The sequence below is a fragment of the Populus euphratica genome, unplaced genomic scaffold (genome assembly GCF_000495115.2).
Source record: "Populus euphratica unplaced genomic scaffold, PopEup_1.0 scaffold377.1, whole genome shotgun sequence".
NCBI classification, from domain to species: Eukaryota; Viridiplantae; Streptophyta; class Magnoliopsida; order Malpighiales; family Salicaceae; genus Populus; species Populus euphratica.
The window spans coordinates 189,183-209,187 of record NW_011500270.1 but is presented as its reverse complement, the minus strand read 5'-3'; the positions used below and the strand labels follow the sequence as shown (position 1 = coordinate 209,187).

General features: G+C 33.2%; 4 protein-coding genes across 4 annotated transcripts; 3 read left to right on the top strand and 1 right to left on the bottom strand.

The window, feature by feature from the left end:
- The first annotated feature begins 2,371 nt into the window (after window positions 1-2,371).
- Window positions 2,372-3,120, top strand: LOC105112975 (Plant invertase/pectin methylesterase inhibitor superfamily protein). The gene has a single exon (XM_011008929.1). It carries the CDS (start codon window positions 2,434-2,436, stop codon window positions 2,974-2,976), a length of 543 nt encoding a protein of 180 aa, XP_011007231.1. The 5' UTR covers window positions 2,372-2,433; the 3' UTR covers window positions 2,977-3,120.
- Window positions 3,121-3,577: 457 nt separating this feature from the next.
- LOC105112974 (pentatricopeptide repeat-containing protein At3g22470, mitochondrial-like) lies at window positions 3,578-5,165 on the bottom strand. The gene is made up of 2 exons (XM_011008927.1): window positions 4,947-5,165; window positions 3,578-4,599 (listed from the first exon to the last, which is right to left on the bottom strand). The coding sequence occupies exons 1-2, from the start codon at window positions 5,020-5,022 to the stop codon at window positions 3,677-3,679; spliced, it is 999 nt and encodes a 332-aa protein (XP_011007229.1). The 5' UTR covers window positions 5,023-5,165; the 3' UTR covers window positions 3,578-3,676.
- A 300-nt stretch (window positions 5,166-5,465) lies between these two features.
- On the top strand, window positions 5,466-8,303 carry LOC105112973 (protein PXR1). The gene is given in 5 exon segments (XM_011008926.1): window positions 5,466-5,786; window positions 6,248-6,361; window positions 6,463-6,518; window positions 7,886-8,016; window positions 8,018-8,303. Coding segments are annotated over 5 exon segments (471 nt in total). The 5' UTR covers window positions 5,466-5,716; the 3' UTR covers window positions 8,118-8,303.
- Window positions 8,304-16,345: 8,042 nt separating this feature from the next.
- Window positions 16,346-19,108, top strand: LOC105112976 (Tetratricopeptide repeat (TPR)-like superfamily protein). The gene has a single exon (XM_011008930.1). It carries the CDS (start codon window positions 16,346-16,348, stop codon window positions 19,106-19,108), a length of 2,763 nt encoding a protein of 920 aa, XP_011007232.1.
- Window positions 19,109-20,005: the final 897 nt, after the last annotated feature.

Sequence of the window (20,005 nt, the reverse complement as noted above, 5' to 3'; positions counted from 1 at the left end):
TCTTCTTCTCTAAATAATTGGTTTTCTAAGAATTTTTACTGACTCATATTGCTACTTGGCTCAATTCTCAACTTATCCAACTCATCTCATAACTTTTGTTTGTTGATGACCTTTTTCTTTTAAGCTCACTAGTGACAGATGATCCCACTTTGCTAACTAATATTTTACCTTGTATTCTCATGTTTCCAAGTACTTCGGATAATCTATTGTTTCTCTATACTAAGTAATTAGGGCTAATTGAGGATCTCCTATCTCTTTAACCTTTATAAACTAATACAAGTTGCCCTTAATCATGTCTGCTAGCTTCTAACTTAATTAAAAAATCAAAATCCTTAAAAAATTTGATATACTCGGTTAAACCCCATGTCCTTAGCACATGTTAAATGTCTCTTATTAGCCTGATGATTAATATGGGTGAGTAATTTATGTAACCAGTTAAACTAAATAGTGAGACCTATGCTTTATCTCCTAAGCTCATAACATAAGATGAATTATCTACCTAAGGGGTTTTTCATATGAAGTTACTTTGAGAAAGTGCTTAGTATTTTTCTACTCATGCCTTTTCATCTAGGTTGTTCTAATATTCACTCAAAGTTCGCTTTAAAGGCCTAATGTTAAACCACTAGAAGTTATTGAAAACCTCTCTCGATGTTTCCAAATGACTAACTATCTATATGAATAAGAGAGAAATACAACACTACATTGCTCCCTTTTCATACATACTATAATGATTTAGTGACAAGAAAGTTTATGCTAAGACAGCTAAAGAAGGCTTTCTCTTTGTCAATTCATATTTAATAAAGGCATTAACGCTTTCGATACTAATGATCCCAACACTTTTGAAGAAAATAATACTAACCCAAAGATAGCAAAAGTAACCATCTTCTCTCTTCTCCTTACTTTCCCTTATCTTTATTTGCCTCCAGCTTAGTCTCAATAAGTTTCTACTTGAACCCCGTGTTGGTTGTTCTATACTAATCGACTTGGTCTAGGTACAACAATTTGACAACCTCGATAATCTTGTCTCTAATCCTTTAACTAAAGTACATCTCATGAGGGTTGCTTGGGAAGTTTAGTATCTGAGTATACTCCTTAATTGCAGGCGTCATGTCAATATTTCTGAAGATGAAACATCTATAACCTGAATCCCAAAAAAGCATTAAGGCCTTGACTGCAAAAATCTATATTGCGAGCCTTACTAGATGGGCAATTTTCCTATACCTTCTCTCGAACAAGGTCCCGTCCACATATCCCAAGACCGACACAAGTTTCTCTATATTATTTACAAAGCAATATATTTTGATCATGCGCGATAATCGCCCGACATTGGTTCTTGGATAATCCCTTTTAATTAATTGCATCATCTTCTATCTTCTCCGGTATTGAAAAAAAATTATTGAAGTCATGATTTTAGCTCAAAAAATCCTATAAAGTCTAATATTTTGATTAGATATATCTTGATGTAAAATAAATTATTAAAGAGTTAATTTCTCAAGTACAAGTTCTAAGCTACTAGATTAGAGGTAGACTTATTACCTAGTCTCAAAAGAATTTTTGATAAGTTTAGTGACTATATTTTGTAAAGACAATATAGATTTTTCAAGGTTTTCTATTTAATATAAAATTAAAAATCAATTTCTTTAAAAATTTTACTTTTATCGATCCTAATCAACTCATCAAATTAAGATGATGGTCCTGCGAAAATGAGAATGTAAAGAGTCACAAAACCTCAAATTCTATAAAAACTAGTGCTTGTCTTTTTAACCAATAACAGCTGGCGAACCACCAATTATGGGCTGCAACTTGCATTTCCTCAAGAGCAAAAGAGAAACAGATTAATTGTAAGCTTGTCTTTTTGTTCCATAAAAGGATTTGAAAGAGAAGTGTAACCGCAATTTATGTCCAACCTATAGATTGTCAATTTGTCAATTAATGACTCCACCTTAGCGTTTCTCTAACGAGTAAAACGCATTTCTTCCCACTCAAACAATGGAGTCCACTGAGTAATTTTGATCCCACACACCATCTTATTTGAGATCCTAAACTTTAATTATTATTTTTTCTATTTTGGCTCTTTTATTTTTGAAAAATGATCAATCAAGTCAAGCATTTTGGTTTTAAAAATAACCTTCTCAAACATAGATGGGTTGGATCTCAAAATTAATATTCTTAAATGTACAGAAACTCAAATAGAAATTTTGACGAAATAAAAACACCAAATTTGTGATTATTGGTTCTGAAACGTTGGATCTCAAAATTAATATTCTTAAATGTACAGAAACTCAAATAGAAATTTTGACGAAATAAAAACACCAAATTTGTGATTATCGGTTCTGAAACTACCCTTCTCAAAGCATTTCTTAGCATATATATATATATATCACGAGAGAAACATGCACTAAACCACAAGAATCGTTAGTTCATGTTGAGACAATGGCTTCTTCCATTCATCGTGTCCTTTTTCTTGTTCTTCTTACAGCCCTTTCCCCAGTCTTGTTTGGCACCCACAACCTTGTTAAAGCTGATGATAAGTTAATCAAGCTACAATGTCATCATGCAGAAACACCAACACTATGCATCCAATGCTTAAAATCTGACCCCAGAGCCCCACATGCTGACAAGGTAGGAATTGCTGCCATTGTCATAAACTGTCTAAGCAGTCATTCGAAGACCTTGGCATCCGACATGACAAAGCTAGCCTCTAAGGAAGAAGACAAGAAGCTGAAATCTGCTTGTCAAAGTTGTAGCAAAGGTTATGTGAAAGCAAACAAGAATCTTTTGAAGGCTGTTTCTTTGTTAAAGATTGGTGATTATGACAAGGCTAATTCCGGTGTTAAGTCAGCACTTGAACACGAGCTCTTTTGCAGGGAAACCTTTGACGAATCCAAATGGAAACTTCCTAGTCTTGTTGTTTATGAGATGAGGGTTTATGAAGCACTTTCCGAAGCTGCTCTCAGAATTGTTGATAGGTTCTAAGTTTTAAAATGAAATGAATAAGGGGGTTTTTACTACATACATGATGTATTCACTCTCTCATCAGCTATATGATGTGCAGCTCTATAATTATATCATGTTCATTCCTGTAATTGAGATGAAAGGGGAAATAAAATTAAATCATTTCTATGGTTAGGTGATTTTTATTTTGCTTTTTTGAAATCAATATGGATAGTTTGAATCCTTTTGACAGAGCTGTCGTAATAAGCTTTCATGATGAAAATCATACAATCAGTTGTGAACAAAACAAGCGACTTGTAGTTTTGGAATTACTCAAACTATATCAAGTTTTATCCAGAATGATGATGTTTGGAGTTTTCTCTAGTAAATAGAGTTTCTTCCATTTATTTTCATTCATGAAGGTGCTTGGGGAAGAGATACAGGAACAAAAGCTTATGTGAGCGAGCGCGCACACAGAGACTTTCAACTTCTTTGGTGAAATAAATGTACTAATTCAGTTTGTATTTCTTGTTTTTTTACAAGCATCTACAAGGTCAGATAAATAATCAGTGCCTATAAGGTCAAAAAGATGATATTTGTGCTCTATATATATATATATATATATAGAAAACAAATATATCATGTAAATGCAAGGATCAAATGTAACAAAAACTACAATGTTAATAGATGTATTAACTTTCAGTTTGCCACAATGATCAAAGCAGCATTAACAATTCAAAGCTTACTTCACCTTCACACCTTGATGCCCTTCTAAGAGTCCTAGCCGTTGTTTTATTGCAGGACTGTCGTTGCCGGGTAGAAAATCTTTCAGAAAGGTTCTCGTGACAGCATCTGCATGGAATCCTCGATCAGCCATTTCATGGATAAGTTGCACTACTGTTGATGTATCCTTGTGTTGGAGACATCCTTGGAGAAGGACATTATAAGAGCAACTTCCTGGCATGCAGCCATCCTCTTCCATTTTTCTAAAAAGTCTCTGTGCTTCACTTAGTGATCCTTCTCTGCAAAGCCCATCAACTAATGCAGTGTAGGTATGAACATCAGGCTTAAGCCCTTCAACAATGAGTCGAGAAAGTAGTTCCTTTGCTTCTTTAACCTTTCTGGACTTGCACATTCCATTAATTAAGATGGTGTAGACTACCAGGTCAGGCTTCACAAGACGCCTTTGCATCTCTTGAAATAGCACCAACATCTTATCAAGATTCCCTTGTTTACAGAACCCATCAAGCAAAGTAGAGTAAGCTAATATATCAGGAGAAAGGCCACAAGCACACATCTTCCTGAAAAGCACTTGTGCATCCCGAGGTCTCAAAGCTTGACACAAGGCCTTCATCAGAGTATTATAAGTAACCGCATTAGGCACCACACCTCTATGAGACATTTCATCAAAAAGTTCCATAGCCTCATCTATTTTTTCAACCTTGCAGTACCCATTGATGAAGATACTGTAACTATAAACATCAGGTTTAAGACCTTTACTCGCCATCAAATGAAATATTTTTCTAACCTTGTCGATTTTCCCTTGCGAAGAATATCCACGCATTAGCGAATTGCAAGTAACAACATCTGGAACACAACCTACAAGTCCCATTTCCTTAAGCAACCCAGCAGCAACCTCGGTTTTCCCAATCCTACAGACCCCATCTATCAAGGTAGTAAATATTACAACATCAGGCTTAAAACCACGTTTAAGGGTCTTTCCAAAAACAGAGAACCCATAATCCACATGATGCAAGAAGCAGAAGCAATTAATCAAAATGCTAAGAGTACAGACATTGTGTTTGATTCCTCTAAATTCCATTTCTTTGAACAAAGAAACAACGGTCTCATATTTTTTCATCCTCACAACTGAAGATAATAACCGATTAAACTCGATAATAGGAGGCTGAGGATTCCTATCAAGCATGCGATTAAAAGAAGCTAAAGCATTATCAAGGTTACCAAAGTAGCCCTTCCTACGGCTGCTACTGAAAGAAGAGAGAAGCCCATACCCATTTGGCGTGGAAGATGAGATTTTGAATCTTTTGTGGGAAAAAGACTTGCTCGAGTCATGTTCCCCCCCGTCATCTTTCTTTCCTCTACAAAACCTTTCTGTTTTTCCCCTTGATGCAGACGAAGGATTTGCAAGTGAAGAACACAGTAATAGAGGGAGCAGAGCGGACCAGACTAGACGACACGTGCGGAAGGAAACATCTTATTTTGGATACATGATTCCAAATGGTCCATTTTACAAAAAAATAGATATAGATGGGTGGGGTTTTCATGTCTACTCCTTCGATTGAAGCCACATTTCGCCAAGTTAATTTCTTTTAAAAAAAAAATTGATTTATTTCTTTTAGGTTGATTGGAATGGAAAACAAATTGATGTGTTGTGGATATATTTTCTGACGATTCACTCTTTCATCAAATTAAAAGCAGTTTTAAAATCGTGTTTTTTAAAAATTTTAAAAAATAAAAAAAATATTATTTTAATATAAATACTTTAAACTACAAGACTCGAACTCAAAAAAAAAAAAAATCATATTTTTCAGATTTTTGGCCTTTAAAACTTGAGGCCTCCGACAAGAATTTCAGAGTTTATCAAGTTCCGGCCAACATAAGAGTCCGGGCTCAATCCATTTTGATCCGTAAAGAGCTTCTCAGCCGTCTTCTTACGTCGGATTATAAACTCGTTTTCTCAAGTTTCTCTTACAATTTTCAATCTCGTCTCGTTATGTGCTGCACGTAACTTTTCTCTCCGACAAAACTTTTTTCGCCGAACATGGGAATCGACGGGAAGGGGAAGGAGAAGAAGAGCAGGAAGAGAACCTCCTCTCTGTCTTCATCTGAAGGTTCTCATTTTTCTGGGGGGGTTTTCTGTTTTTTTTTTTCTTCGAGAAAATGAAAAGGAAAACGAAAATTGAAAGCATCCTCAATTGATATAATATCTTTTCATTTTTGGGCTTCTTATAAAATGAAAACCCACCTCAATTAAGCTATGAAGTTGCAGTTGGAACCCAAAAGTCCGGATTTTTATGTGCTATTGGTCTCAAATGTGAAAGTTGTTTGCTTTCCTGCACATTCGGAGCAACCAAACGGAGCCTTTTCTTGCCGGGATTTGAATTAAATGGAACAGCCCACCACAATTATGTCAGTAGTTTTATCAGGAAAAAAAAAAGAAAATGATTTTCTTATGGTCTTTAAGGTCTCAAACAGTAGGGATTTCTTCTTTCTCTTTGTTTTATCAGCAACCAAACAGAAGATGGGATTGTTATGTTGTGTTCTAAATTTGGCATTGATTGTGAATGTGTAGATGAAGGAAGAAGCAGGAAAAGACGGAGAAGTGATGATGAAAGGAGAAATAGAAAGAGTGATAAGAAAGAGAAGAGAAAGGACAAGAAGTCTCATAGGCACCACTCTGATAAAGGTATACTTCTGTAGTTTCTTTGTGTTTGTTATGTATGTGAAGCATTAAGTACTATCAACGCTGTTGTTTTGCCTTCACATTGCTATTATTCATTGCCTCAGAGAAGAAGTCTAAGGATAAGCACAAAAGTAAACGACACAAAGGGGATCACCACTCGGTATGTTTTGTTCAGCATGTAATCTTGAAGCTAGCTTGATATTTTCTTGTTTTATGATTTGTGAATGTAATTGGGGTTTTGATTCTGCTGCTGCTGGTATTATGAATTTTTAACCTCGGTGTCATTAACCCTTCACTTTACCAACTCGTGCACCTAAACCTGAATGGAAGAGTGTGTTTTATTTATATAGATTGTGATTTTGAATAATTTCTGTTCTTGTAATGGTAGGATATTCCGAGAAATAGATGTTTGGATAAAATGTGAAATAAGTTTGAGTTGGTGCAAGTTGATTTTGATAATTTAAATGTAACAAAAACTACAATGTTAATAGAATTCACTTTTAGTCGATTTTGATAGTTTCTCTTTGTGCTGTAATAGTAGCTGAGGCTTTGCAATGAGTTTTTGATTGAGATACATCTAGAATTCCTAACCACGTAAGCTGAAGTACAAGCAAATCTAAATGGGGAGACTAGTTGGTTCCCTCAGCAGACGTCTAGGCGGTCATAAATAATGCTAGATGTACTATTTGGTGATGTGATATCAAGTGACAGGAAAAAAAAAATCCACTTGTGTGTTGCATTATAAAGAAATCTTATTCTGCAATGATAATTTCAGTTGCAGAGAGAGAGTCAATCACTATTTTGGAAACTTGATTTTGCAAGTTGTATCCACCGCTTGCATGGCCATTGTCCTTGGGCTGGGGAAGAATTTTGATTGTACTCTGCAAACTTGAACGTAATTCTTAATCTACACATCAATTATCGGGCCATACACAGCAAAATGGAAGATAGTTCTAGATGCCCTTTGTTTCATGTAATGCATGGCCCTAAGCTCTACCTATGTAATAGCTAAATGCAGTTTTCCTATTTCAATGGCAAAAGTACTATTTCTTTTGAAGTCAGGAGATTTTAGGGCCTGATTTTTTGTAAAATCTGTTCAAATTTTTACTTGGGTGCTGTTAATGGTGGTATAAGTAACCAGGCCAGGGAAGCATCCTATTCTGAAAGTGGAAATAATTTCTAAATTCTATAAATGGCTGGAACAGTTATTGCACTTAATTTGGTTGTCTTTGATGCAGATCATGCATGGAGTATTTTGCTTGGAAGAATTTGCTTAGATTGAAAGTTCTTGATTAGAACAGTCAAAAGTAGGAAATCATTATGCCATACACATCGTATAACTCTATCATAATTCATAGGTATACAACTCGAAATTTGAAGTGCTGAAAGTTGACAAATTAGTGTGGAACTTTCAGGTGTTATATATTTGAATTTGAATGTGATGTTGGATGGTCGGCATCTATAGATTTATTTATAGTGTTTAAACATTATTTCACTAATGTCTGCTGTTAATTTTTGTCCCCTTAGAAATCTGAGTTTCAAGAGCTGTCTAATGACGACTACTTCTCCAAGAATAACGAGTTCGCTACATGGCTAAAAGAGAAGAAGAAAATGTTTTTCTCTGATCTTTCGTCTGAGTCTGCACGAGAATTGTTCAGTTTTTGTCAAAGACTGGAACTCTCAGAAGCTTGAATCTCGATATTATGAGGGCATTTCAAGTGCACCTCGGAGTGCCCATAACTGGGCATTCAAGCGTTAGAAAAAGAAAATAGCACCGGTGGTTTGCTTTGCTTTGTTTCAGAATGTCTTTGTATCCTGTTCTTCGGACACCGGAGAACACGCAACTTTTGAATCAATTTATGTTAGAATGTTGGCATTTTGGGCCATTCAATTGCTTGTAGGGCACACACGCATGATGTGTTTGATATATTTCGATTTTCAAGAATACTCGTTATTCAACCTTTAGGAAAGCAGATACAAGGACTGTGGTCCATTTGATTGGGATCATTGAACCAGTATCCGGGGAGCATTACCAACGAAAATACGCTGTGTGTTACTAGTGAGTTGCTACCTTGCCACAGTACGTTGTAAATTGAATCGAATGAACTAGGCAAAAGCCAAGAGTCCGAGAGGGTCTGTGTCCTCGGCCATGAAATAACAAACTCTTCACCAATTAAATATTCAGTGACGTGCAATATAATTATTATAACAAAGGTTAAATCTCTGAGGGAAATCACTGAAAATCAATATAATAATCGTTTAACTTTTAATTTTTTATCTTTTTATGGGATTTTTTTTGTTTGTTTTTTTTTTCTTAGCTAATAAGTAATGTCTATCCCATTAAGAAAATGTGTGTGACACTTCCTAGTTATTAAATTTGGTCATTTATTGTTTCACTAGATGCGCAGTTGTGCTCTCTTCCATATAATATAGTGCGTATAAATAAATAATGGTTGGTTTGTAATCGGTAATCGATTGTGTATATTTTTTTCTTTTCTTTCTCCTAGCAACTAAAGTGCACAATTATAATATTTATCTCTTGTTTGTTAGATAAGGCATGTTTGTTATACCCAAGCACCTTAGGTCGGATGTTGCTATTAAACCTAGGCACCTTGGGTCCATGCTAGACTCGTGTCAGGGTCTACCATACTTATATATCTTAGGTTTGCTGGCTATGTCAAACCCAAGCGATTTGAGTTTGATAGTAATGTCAGCGTAAACAACTTTAGTCTGAGCAGGTGATAATTAAAATGTTGAAACTTATTATTTTTTTTATTTTTTTCTAAAAACATATTTAAATTATCCTTAAAGTATCATAAACAAAAATCTAAGTTAAAAATTGTTTATAAACAATAAATCATCACAAAAAATATATTTAACATTTTAAATCTAAAAATTCAAATCATCTCTTTCTATTGAAATAGTTTATTTTTTTATATTTATAAATTTGTTATTCCTTTAATAGAAATTCTATCTTCTCTCTCTTTTTTTTCTCTCTTCTATTTTTTATCTTTTTTTCTCCTTTTTAACCATTTATTTTTAATTTAATGTCTGGGCTGACATGACACAAGCACTTAGGCTCGACAATCATGTCAGACCCACACAACTTGGGTCTAAACAGGTGATAATTAAAATGTTAAGACACATAAATTTTTTTATTTTTTATAAAAAACATTTAAATTATCCTTAATGTCTTTTTAATAATAATCGAAGTTAAGAAATTATTTATAAACAATAAATCATCATAAAAATCTAATTTAACATTTTAAATCTAAAAATTCAAATCATATCTTCCTATTAAAATAGTTTATTTTTTATATTTATAAATTTGTTATTTCTTCAATAGAAATTCCATCTTCTTCTTCTTCTTCTTCTTCTTCTCTCTCTCTCTCTCTCTCTCTCTCTCTCTCTCTCTCTCTCTCTCTCTCTCTCTCTCTCTCTCTCTCTCTCTCTCTCGTTTTGTTTCTTTTTTCTTAACTATATTTATTTTTAACTCAATGTCTAGTCTAGCATGGCCCAAGCACCTAGGCCTAGCAACCAAGTTAAACTCACGCGACTTGGGTCTAATGACCATGTTAGACTTAGAAGCCTTGAGTCTACTATTATACTAGACACAAGCAACTTGGGTCTGAGCAAGTGATAATTAAAATGCTGAAACTTATAATTTTTATTTAAAAAAATCATTTAAACTATCCTTGAAGTATCATAAACAGAAATCCAAGTTCATAAATTATTTATAAACAACAAATCATCACAGAAATCTAATTTAACATTTTAGATTTAAAAATTCAAATCATATCCTCCCATTGAAATAGTTCATTTTCTATGTTTATGAATTTGTTATTCTTTCAATAGAAATTCTATCTTTTCTTCTTTTTATTCCTCTCTTTCTTTCTCTTTTGTAACTAGTTTTTTTAAACTCAATGCTTGGGTTTGGCAACCATGCCCAGGCTCTTGGATCTGACATTGATTTTATTATTTTTAAATTCAAAAAGTTGTGTTGAACCCATGTTTACTTGAGTCTAACAAACAAACAAAACCCAAATTATTTGAGTGTTAAAATCAAGATGTTTAAAACATTCTTTATGCTCCTAATATTTTTTTAAAAAATTGATATTAACTCACTGCAAAGCATGGGCCAATATACTAGTACAAGGAAAAAGAAGAGGTGTCAAAATGAACCATGGAAGTCCATAATACATAAGTTCATGATCCACAGTACCAATACAATGATTTTCCTATATTTTTAAGAGTTTCTATTAAACAACATAGGTGATTCGATCTATAATACAGATGAGATCAATTTTTTTCTAACTATATTTAAGGGATGCCAATATTTTTTTATATAAAAAAAATATAAAACCTAAGTCATTGACTTGAAATGGTTCAATAAACTCAGTTAATTTAATAGTACGATTAAAAAAAGATATTAAAAATAAATAAGGGGAAAAAATAGCAATAATTAACTATAAAAATTGAGTTGTTAATATCATACTTAGGATAAGAAAAAAGAAAAGCTTATTGGAGACTCACCGTCACCTTATCGTGAACATCATCTCATTACCAGAAAGAGCTCGCCAAGATGATTTTAATACCAATTTGAAAGGCTATATAACAACATTGAAAGAAGCTGTATGCAACATAAGAGCAACAACTTGGAAAGTAAACCAAACAAAACATATGAAGTGAGCATCATATACATATATTTAATCAATTAATTTAATTTAATTCTTAAACAAGATTCCTTTTAAAAAACTAAATTTATTATAGAGCGATAAATAAAAAGATCTAAGATAACCTAAGTTATTTTCAGAGTTAGAAAAATAAAACCAATAGAAAGAAAATAAAAAAGAAATGGAGCTTAATCTCTTATTAAATAAATATTGAATGATAAAACTAAAAAAATATGAGTTTAAAAAAATCAAGCAAACTTGAGCGAATCTTCAAAATTTAGGTTAATCTTTCAAACTAGCAGCCCATGAAATTATAGACACAAACTCAATCAAAAAACTCAATTACCAACCAATTCAATATTGAAGATACAATTGAAAAAAAATATCAATTTAAAAAAATCACCAAAATCAAAAATAGTAATCAAAAGAATGAGAATCGAATAGGAAAAAAGAAAAAGAATAAAGTGGTAAAAAAATCAATTTTAAAAATTATCTCAAATAAAACAAACTTAAAAGAATTTGGACCAAATCTAATATATAAAACAATTAAAAGCGAAGCTCAATCCCTAATTAAATAAAATGTTAAATAATAAATCTAAAAAAAAAACCTTGAGCTTAAACAAAAGGAGAAAATAAATGACATAAATCTAAGTGGATCTTTTAAATCTAGGTTAATGTAACAACCCTTAATTTTCAGGACAAAACGCGTACTTAATCATGGAATTATTGTAACAACCATTAAGACATATACTTTATGATTGATGTATTATATAATAAAGAATGTGTCTTATTGGATAAGTTTAAATTACTGATATATATATATATATATATATATATATATGTGTTTGTGTGTGTGTGTGTGTGTGTGTGTGTGTGTGTGTGTGTGTGTGTGTGTGTGGGCGCGCACGCGCGCGTGTCGGTGTAATGAGAACTTTAAAATAACTAACATGTGAGATAATCGGTAGATGAACGAATATTGTTGTGACAAACATTTGATACTTTGATATTATTCAAAAAATTCATTATTCCAAGTAATGACAAACACGTTAAATGTAGTGTGCTCTTAATTAATATGTCTATAACTAGTTATTCGATAATAAGGCTAATGCTTAGTAATCAGCAGTGGAACTAGTTACCCTAGTTAATGGGCTATTGGAGAAAATATTACTTCGATTAATGAGACTGGTGACCTAGTTAATAGGCAATTAAAGAAGCTACTTACCATAATTAATGGGACTAGTGCCTTAATAAATAGATAATTAGATAGGCTAGTTAATTTAATAATGGAACAAATGTCAAGTTTGGGCTAGAGATGATATTGGTGTATCCTTAATTTGTGTTGATTATAATAATTTGTAAGGTTAAAGATAAAATAAGAAATTAATTATTTTATAATTAATGTGATAATATAGAAGAGACAAAAATAAATAATCATTAGGTATAAAGTTGATCATATTTGATATTGAGTAAATTTTTAGATACTTTGCAACATCGTACAAAGTAATAGATCATATATTTGGTATTAATAATAACATGTAATTAATGGAGCAAATATTATACTGTGGCATCCTAAATTATTAATAAAAAAAAAAATCTACTACACTTTAATATTTATTTAATTCACGTTCCATTCATTGTCCAATCATTTTGGACTCATCACACCACAAAGCAATGCATCACATTCATCACATTCCATTATAGTTCAATTGAGTCATTCATACAATAATCAAAACATGACAATATATAATTTAAACTAAGAATCATTTATCTACTACATTAAGAATTTAATACAAACTTTATCAAAATAAAATCTATATAAGATAGTCATGGATTTAGTTAATATTTATGTCTAACATATCGTAAGATTCTAGAATAGTGATTACAATAATTAATTATCATCCCCGTAATTACACATAATATGCTACATTATTAATATTGTTATCATCTAAAAATAACTATACACGATATACAAATTCATTATTATTGTTATAAATACAAAATGCAAAGGTTTTATCATTAACTAGTCCTAAGAAAACTCTAAAAATCATGAAATTATTTAATATTGTTAATCAATTAATATGACATAAAGGTTTTCAATGCAATATAATAAATTTATTAAATAACCTAAAGTATACACATCCATTTGATTAACTTAATTCCTCCTATTAATTAAAACATCCTCTTAACCCGAACTCATATAGATCTATATTCAGGATAACCTCCGCGCTACCCAAAAATAAGACATTAATCCTATTCAGGATATTTATATCTATAGCCCACAATAAGATGTTAATCCTTAAACCAAGGAACTAATCATGCAATCAAGTGCAGAATAGAACATTAGTTCTTTAATCAAGAATTACCCATCTAACCCAAAACAGGGTATTAGTTCTTATACTTAGACATCCAACTCACAATATAACAACAAATCATATTAGATAATAAGATTATTCAACAATCAATGATCTAATTATATTATTTTAACAATTCTAAATAGAGTATAATTAATAAAGTGCAACTTACCTAACATTTGAACTCTATATATAGGATTCTATCTCAATATCCTTTCAGCAATTTCTCCTATAATTTTAACAACTCAATGTTAAACGTCTCTTATCCTTTCATTAACTTCATTTTATGCAAACAAGTTTGTTTAATATATAAATAATTATTACTACAATACAATTCCTTTATCTTTTAGCTAAAAATACAAAAAAGAGAAGGATATGTTTTCTTTCAAATTTTTTCTCATTAATCCTTTACCCATTTATAAAATAGTCAACCCAACGCATCTCAAAAAAAAAATAATCCCATGTTAACAATTCTCCCCCTTGGTTTTATTTTTTTGGCCAAAACCTTATAAAAATGAAGGATAGTTTTCCTTAGATTGAAACCTCAAACATTTCTTATTCATCCAATTAATTACCAATCAACCCATCACAATAACATTACAAGCATTAACACAATTAAAACTCACTTTAATTTCATCAATTTCTCAGAGATATTGAATTTCTAAAACATTAAAATTCACTTTTATCATATAGAAATAGAGTCATTCATCTAAACTATTACCTATGAGTTTAGTTATCATAATTTCAACACAATTTACAAGAGTAACACAAATTCATCAAACCTCCCTTTTTTATGTCTCAATGGATGGCCTTTAGGCTTTATTATTCATCCAGATTTCTTTGTTATTTCAATATGATTCCACTCCCACAACAACTTATAAGGATTCTGAAAACCTAAATTTTAACAATTTTACTTTTCCATAAAATTTCATCTCGAAACCTAACTCAATTTTGGTCAATTTGTTTCTTCAAATAACTAAATTCTTGTTCAAATTGATACAAAGGGGTTTCAACACCTTACTCGGTTTCTAAATATATTTGAAAGTTGATTTGTCAAGATTTTCCCAAAACTTCTCTCTTTTCTTTTTCTTTCTTTACTTTCTCTCTATGTTTCAATCTTTGCTCTCTTTGGTCTTTTTGAATTTCTAGAGGATATGTGTACTTTTTCTCTCAAAACACTTTATTTTTATTCATAACCATCACTTTCTAATCATTCAAGGTGAAAGAAAAGAAAAAGAAATGAAATTGCCCTTTTCCCCTCCTATTGCAGATTATCAAGTTATAATAGAGATAAAAAACAAAACGGTCCGACCAGTTTATGTAAATCACTTTAGTCATTTCTTAAAACAAGTAGATCATTTTTTTCTATTGGAAAAATAGATATTTTCAGTCATAAACTCTTTTTTTTTCTTTTCTACTTTTTAACTCCCTTTTCTTTTCTTTTCTTTTTTCTTTTTCTTATTTCACTACACCTTAATTTTTATTATATTATTTTCAATTTATCCTAGAGTTTACTAGAGAGAAAATAAAGGTGAGAAAAAGTCATTAGTGCCAAATTAGAAATCGATAAGCCACATACGCTGCATAGAGATGGAAGGGTCGTCAAGGTGATTCAAACATTATCCCAAAAGCCATCAATTTCTTTCCATATGCCCTTGCACGCGTTGCTTGAATAATGTGAAAATAATCCACACTCTAATATGTGTAATGTATGCGTCAATTACCTTTATTTTTTAAATAATATTTATATTTATAAATTATAAAATTATCCTTAAATAAACTTGATTATAACAAAAAAAAAAACTCAATTGAAAATATTAAAAAAACCCTTAGACTCTAGTTAAAGTGAATTTCTGTAAAGGTAATGTAGTTGTTCTAATGTGCTTCAAAAAGTGAAAAGTTAAAAAAAAACTTTAAGTCCCGATTAAATAATTTTTGTTTTTAAAAGGTAATTTAGTTATTCTATTTTTATAAAAATTCAATTATTTTTATTAAGGATGAAAAAATAATCATTATATTATTTAAATTTACAGTGTTTTGATGAAACCATGGTTCCTTTTATTTTATTTTATTTTATTTTTAATGGAGTTTTTCTATGAAATACTTGATCACCTTGTATTAAGATAGCGCAGCCACTTCCTAAGCTATTTTTAACAGTTGCTAGGTTTCATATCTTCAAAGAAGTCGTCCCGATAATTTATTGACTTGAGATGTGATATAGATCAAGTCTTATATCAAATTGGTTTAAAGATAGACTCGATCAAACCCAGTTTACTTACCAAGTCAACTTTAAAGATTTTCCCTTCTAAAATGATGGTTTTCAAAAAAAACAAAGGAAGAAAAATCCAAAACATCATTGTTTTATTGCAAAGAAGAATGAAAACGACGTGGTTTTGAGATTTCCATGGCAACCAAGATCTAACTTTTATGGTAAATGGATGCATCTGTCTCAATATAGATGGTGTCTTTAAAATCCCATTAGTATATTATGGTGAATGATGCCATCAAGGTTGTAAGAGCTCGTGCGAGCATACACTGCTTTTTCTCAGCCTCCCTCCGGGGCAAACAAGTAGTTAAACCTGGCTATGTGCTGCAGAAAACTCTCTACTTTCAAACCCAAGCCTCCACTAATACCCCCCATTTTTTCCCGCCAGTACTCCTTGAACCCAAAATCCATCTCAAGAATTTCCTTAGAATTCCGAATCATAGAAGAAGAACCCACAAACATGAACACAAACAGACATTATGGGACATATGTTTCCCTCGCAAACCACCCAAACCCCGAAATCTCCTGTTTTTATCAAAAGGGTTTCTCTCAAGTCACCAAAGAAGTTACCGGAAAAGCTTTACATGCACTTTGCATTAAGGGATTAGCCAATTTAACCGTGTTTTACAGTAACACTTTGATTAATATGTACTCAAAGTTTGGCCATATAGGTTTTTCTCGTTACCTGTTCGATAAAATGTCTGAAAGAAATGATGCTTCTTGGAATAATATGATGTCGGGGTTTGTTCGTGCGGGCTTTTACAGGAAATCGATGCGGTTCTTTAATGAAATGAGGGATTTTGGGGTTAAGCCAAGTGGGATTGCTGTTGCTAGTTTGGTAACGGCCTGTGAGAGGTCAGAATGGATGCTTATTGAAGGGGTTCAAGTTCATGGCTTTATTGTTAAAGTTGGTCTTCTGAGTGATGTTTTTGTTGGCACTTCGCTTGTGCATTTGTATGGAAATTATGGATTGGCTGCAGATGCAATGAAGGTCTTTCAGGAGATGATTTATAAGAACGTAGTTTCTTGGACTGCATTGATGGTTGCTTATGTGGACTATGGAGAACCAAGCATGGTAATGAATATATATCGGCAAATGAGGTCTGAAGGAATGAGTTGCAATGACAACACAATGTCTTCTGTGATTAGTTCTTGTGTGTCACTTGAAAATGAATTGTTGGGTTATCAAGTTCTTGGACATGTAATAAAGTATGGATTAGAAACTAACGTTTCAGTTGCAAACTCTCTTATATCAATGTTTGGTTATATTGGTAGCGTGGAAGAAGCTTGCTATGTTTTTAGTGGCATGGATGAGCATGACACGATATCATGGAACTCAATGATTGCAGCATACATACGTAATGGTCTTTGTAAGGAATCATTAAGATGTTTTTCTTGGATGTTCCGTGTTCACAAGGAAATAAATTCTACTACACTTTCAACTATGTTAGCAGGCTGTGGTTCTGTGGATAACTTGAAGTGGGGCAGAGGAATTCATTCTTTGGTGTTGAAATTTGGATGGAACTCAAATGTTTGTGCATCCAATACTCTAATAACCATGTACTCTGATGCTGGAAGATGTGAAGATGCAGAATTGGTATTCCAAGGGATGGTGGAGAAGGATATGATTTCATGGAATTCCATGATGGCTTGTTATGCTCAGGATGGGAACTGCCTGGATGCCCTGAAACTTCTTGCTACAATGTTTTACATGAGAAGAGGAGCGAATTATGTGACCTTTACAAGTGCATTGGCTGCATGTTCAGATCCTGAATTTGCTACTGAAGGCAAGATTCTTCATGCCCTTGTAATTCATATTGGTCTTCATGAAAATGTGATTGTTGGCAATGCATTGGTTACACTGTATGCAAAGTCTGGTCTAATGATTGAAGCAAAAAAGGTATTTCAAACAATGCCTAAGCGAGATGGAATAACTTGGAATGCTCTCATTGGTGGTCATGCGGACAGTGAAGAACCAGATGAGGCATTAAAAGCATTCAAATTGATGAGAGAAGAAGGTGTACCTATAAACTATATTACAATTTCAAATGTTCTTGGTGCTTGCTTGGCTCCTAATGATCTATTGGAACACGGGATGCCCACCCATGCTTTTATAATTCTGACAGGATTTCAGTCTAATGAATATGTGCAGAATTCGCTTATAACAATGTATGCTAAGTGTGGTGATCTTAATTCGAGCAACAACATATTTGACAGGTTAACTTATAAGAATGCTAGTGCGTGGAATGCTATGATGGCAGCAAATGCTCATCATGGTCATATGGAAGAGGCTCTGAAATTCCTTCTGGAGATGAGGCGTGCCGGAGTAAACGTGGATGAGTTTAGTTTTTCTGAATGCCTTGCTGCTGCTGCCAAGCTGGCAATATTGGAGGAAGGCCAGCAGCTTCATGGTTTGGCAGTCAAACTTGGTTGTGACTCAAATCCTTTTGTTGCAAGTGCCACTATGGATATGTATGGAAAATGTGGGGAAATTGATGACGTGTTAAGAATAATTCCTCGACCAATCGACCGGTCACGGTTATCATGGAATATATTGACGTCATCTTTTTCCAGACATGGGTTTTTTGAGAAGGCTAAGGAAACTTTTCATGAGATGATAAATCTGGGAGTAAAACCAGATCATGTTACCTTTGTTTCTCTTCTTTCTGCCTGCAGTCATGGGGGTATGGTGGAGGAGGGTCTGGCGTACTATGAATCAATGATAAAAGAGTTTGGTATTCCAGCAAAAATTGGGCATTGCGTATGCATTATTGATCTTCTTGGACGATCAGGAAGGTTTGCCGAGGCTGAAACTTTCATTAAGGAAATGCCAGTGTCACCAACTGATCATGTTTGGCGGAGTTTATTGGCAGCATGTAAAACCCATGGCAATGTGGAGCTTGGAAGAAAAGCTGTAGAAAATCTTTTGAAGTTGGACCCCTCGGATGATTCTGCTTATGTTCTCTATTCAAATATTTGTGCAACCACTGGGAAATGGGAAGATGTAGAGAACATCAAGAGGCAAATGGGATTAAATAAAATAAAGAAGAAACCTGCGTGCAGCTGGGTCAAATTGAAGAACAAGTTGAGTTTATTTGGAATGGGAGACCAGTCCCATCCACAGGCTAGTGAAATACAAGCAAAGTTGGAAGAACTTAAGAAGATGATTAAAGAAGCAGGCTATGTCCCTGATACAAGCTATGCCTTGCAAGATACAGATGAAGAGCAGAAGGAGCACAATCTTTGGAACCATAGCGAGAGACTGGCTTTGGCATATGGCTTGATCAGTTCTCCTGAAGGTTCAACTCTTAAAATTTTCAAGAACCTTCGTGTTTGTGGTGATTGTCATTCTGTATATAAGTTTGCTAGTGGAATTCTTGGGCGGAAAATCGTATTACGAGACCCTTATCGGTTTCATCAGTTTAGCGGTGGCCAATGTTCATGTACTGACTATTGGTAATTGAGCTATTAATCTATTATTGGTCACTTAGGGTATCGGAGTTGCATTAATCTAATATCAGGTATGGAAGAGAAGCGTCATGCCTAGTTTCATGATCATCGGCATGGGGAAACAAGAATTGGTTCATGCGCGTTTGTGTAGAAAGAGGATCTTGAGTCATCAGAAGGTGGTAAATCCAGTTTTCTGTCATCTAGCAGAGATGACTTGTCTGCCTTCTGGAATAGATCCTTTTAGTGGATCTAAAAGTCTGGACACCCAGAATCAGACTATACCATTTAGGCAAAGAACTTGAAAATTGAATCTAAGTTTTTTCCATGCATTATTTTATCGACATACATCTAACGATCCTTGTGTCTTAATGTGTATATGAGCTCCCAAACCTGGGAGACTGAAAAGGAGAAGCAAAATGCTATCTATTTATTTAATAAAGTGGCTCATGTCGTCCGGTGAAAAAACAATGAAAAGGATGGCTAATGACCAATGATAATTTCTATCTCGACCAATCTCAAATTAAGAATTGTTTCAGAATCATTAGTTTTTGGAATCTGAAACCATAATAACATTTTGATTGCACAGCAACAATTTTACCAACAGGATCAAGCTTTTCCTGTCCCTAACTTGGAAGCCTGTCTAATCAAGAGCAGTCGGAGCAAGTTCCTGCTATTTTTACGACCAATGGAGGCACAAGTCTCACTATGTTTCTTTTGCCAAAACTTGAAACTAGAAGGCTAGAATATGACGAGCATTAACAAGTGATGAAACTGGTAAAACAAGTACAAGCTTCATTGTTAAATGTTAATTCTCTTTGAGGTATTAGCCCTTTATTTGAATGAAACACACTCCAGCCAAAGTTGCTGGTTTTGAGGTTTTCTCCAGAACTGTACGTACGGCCCGCAT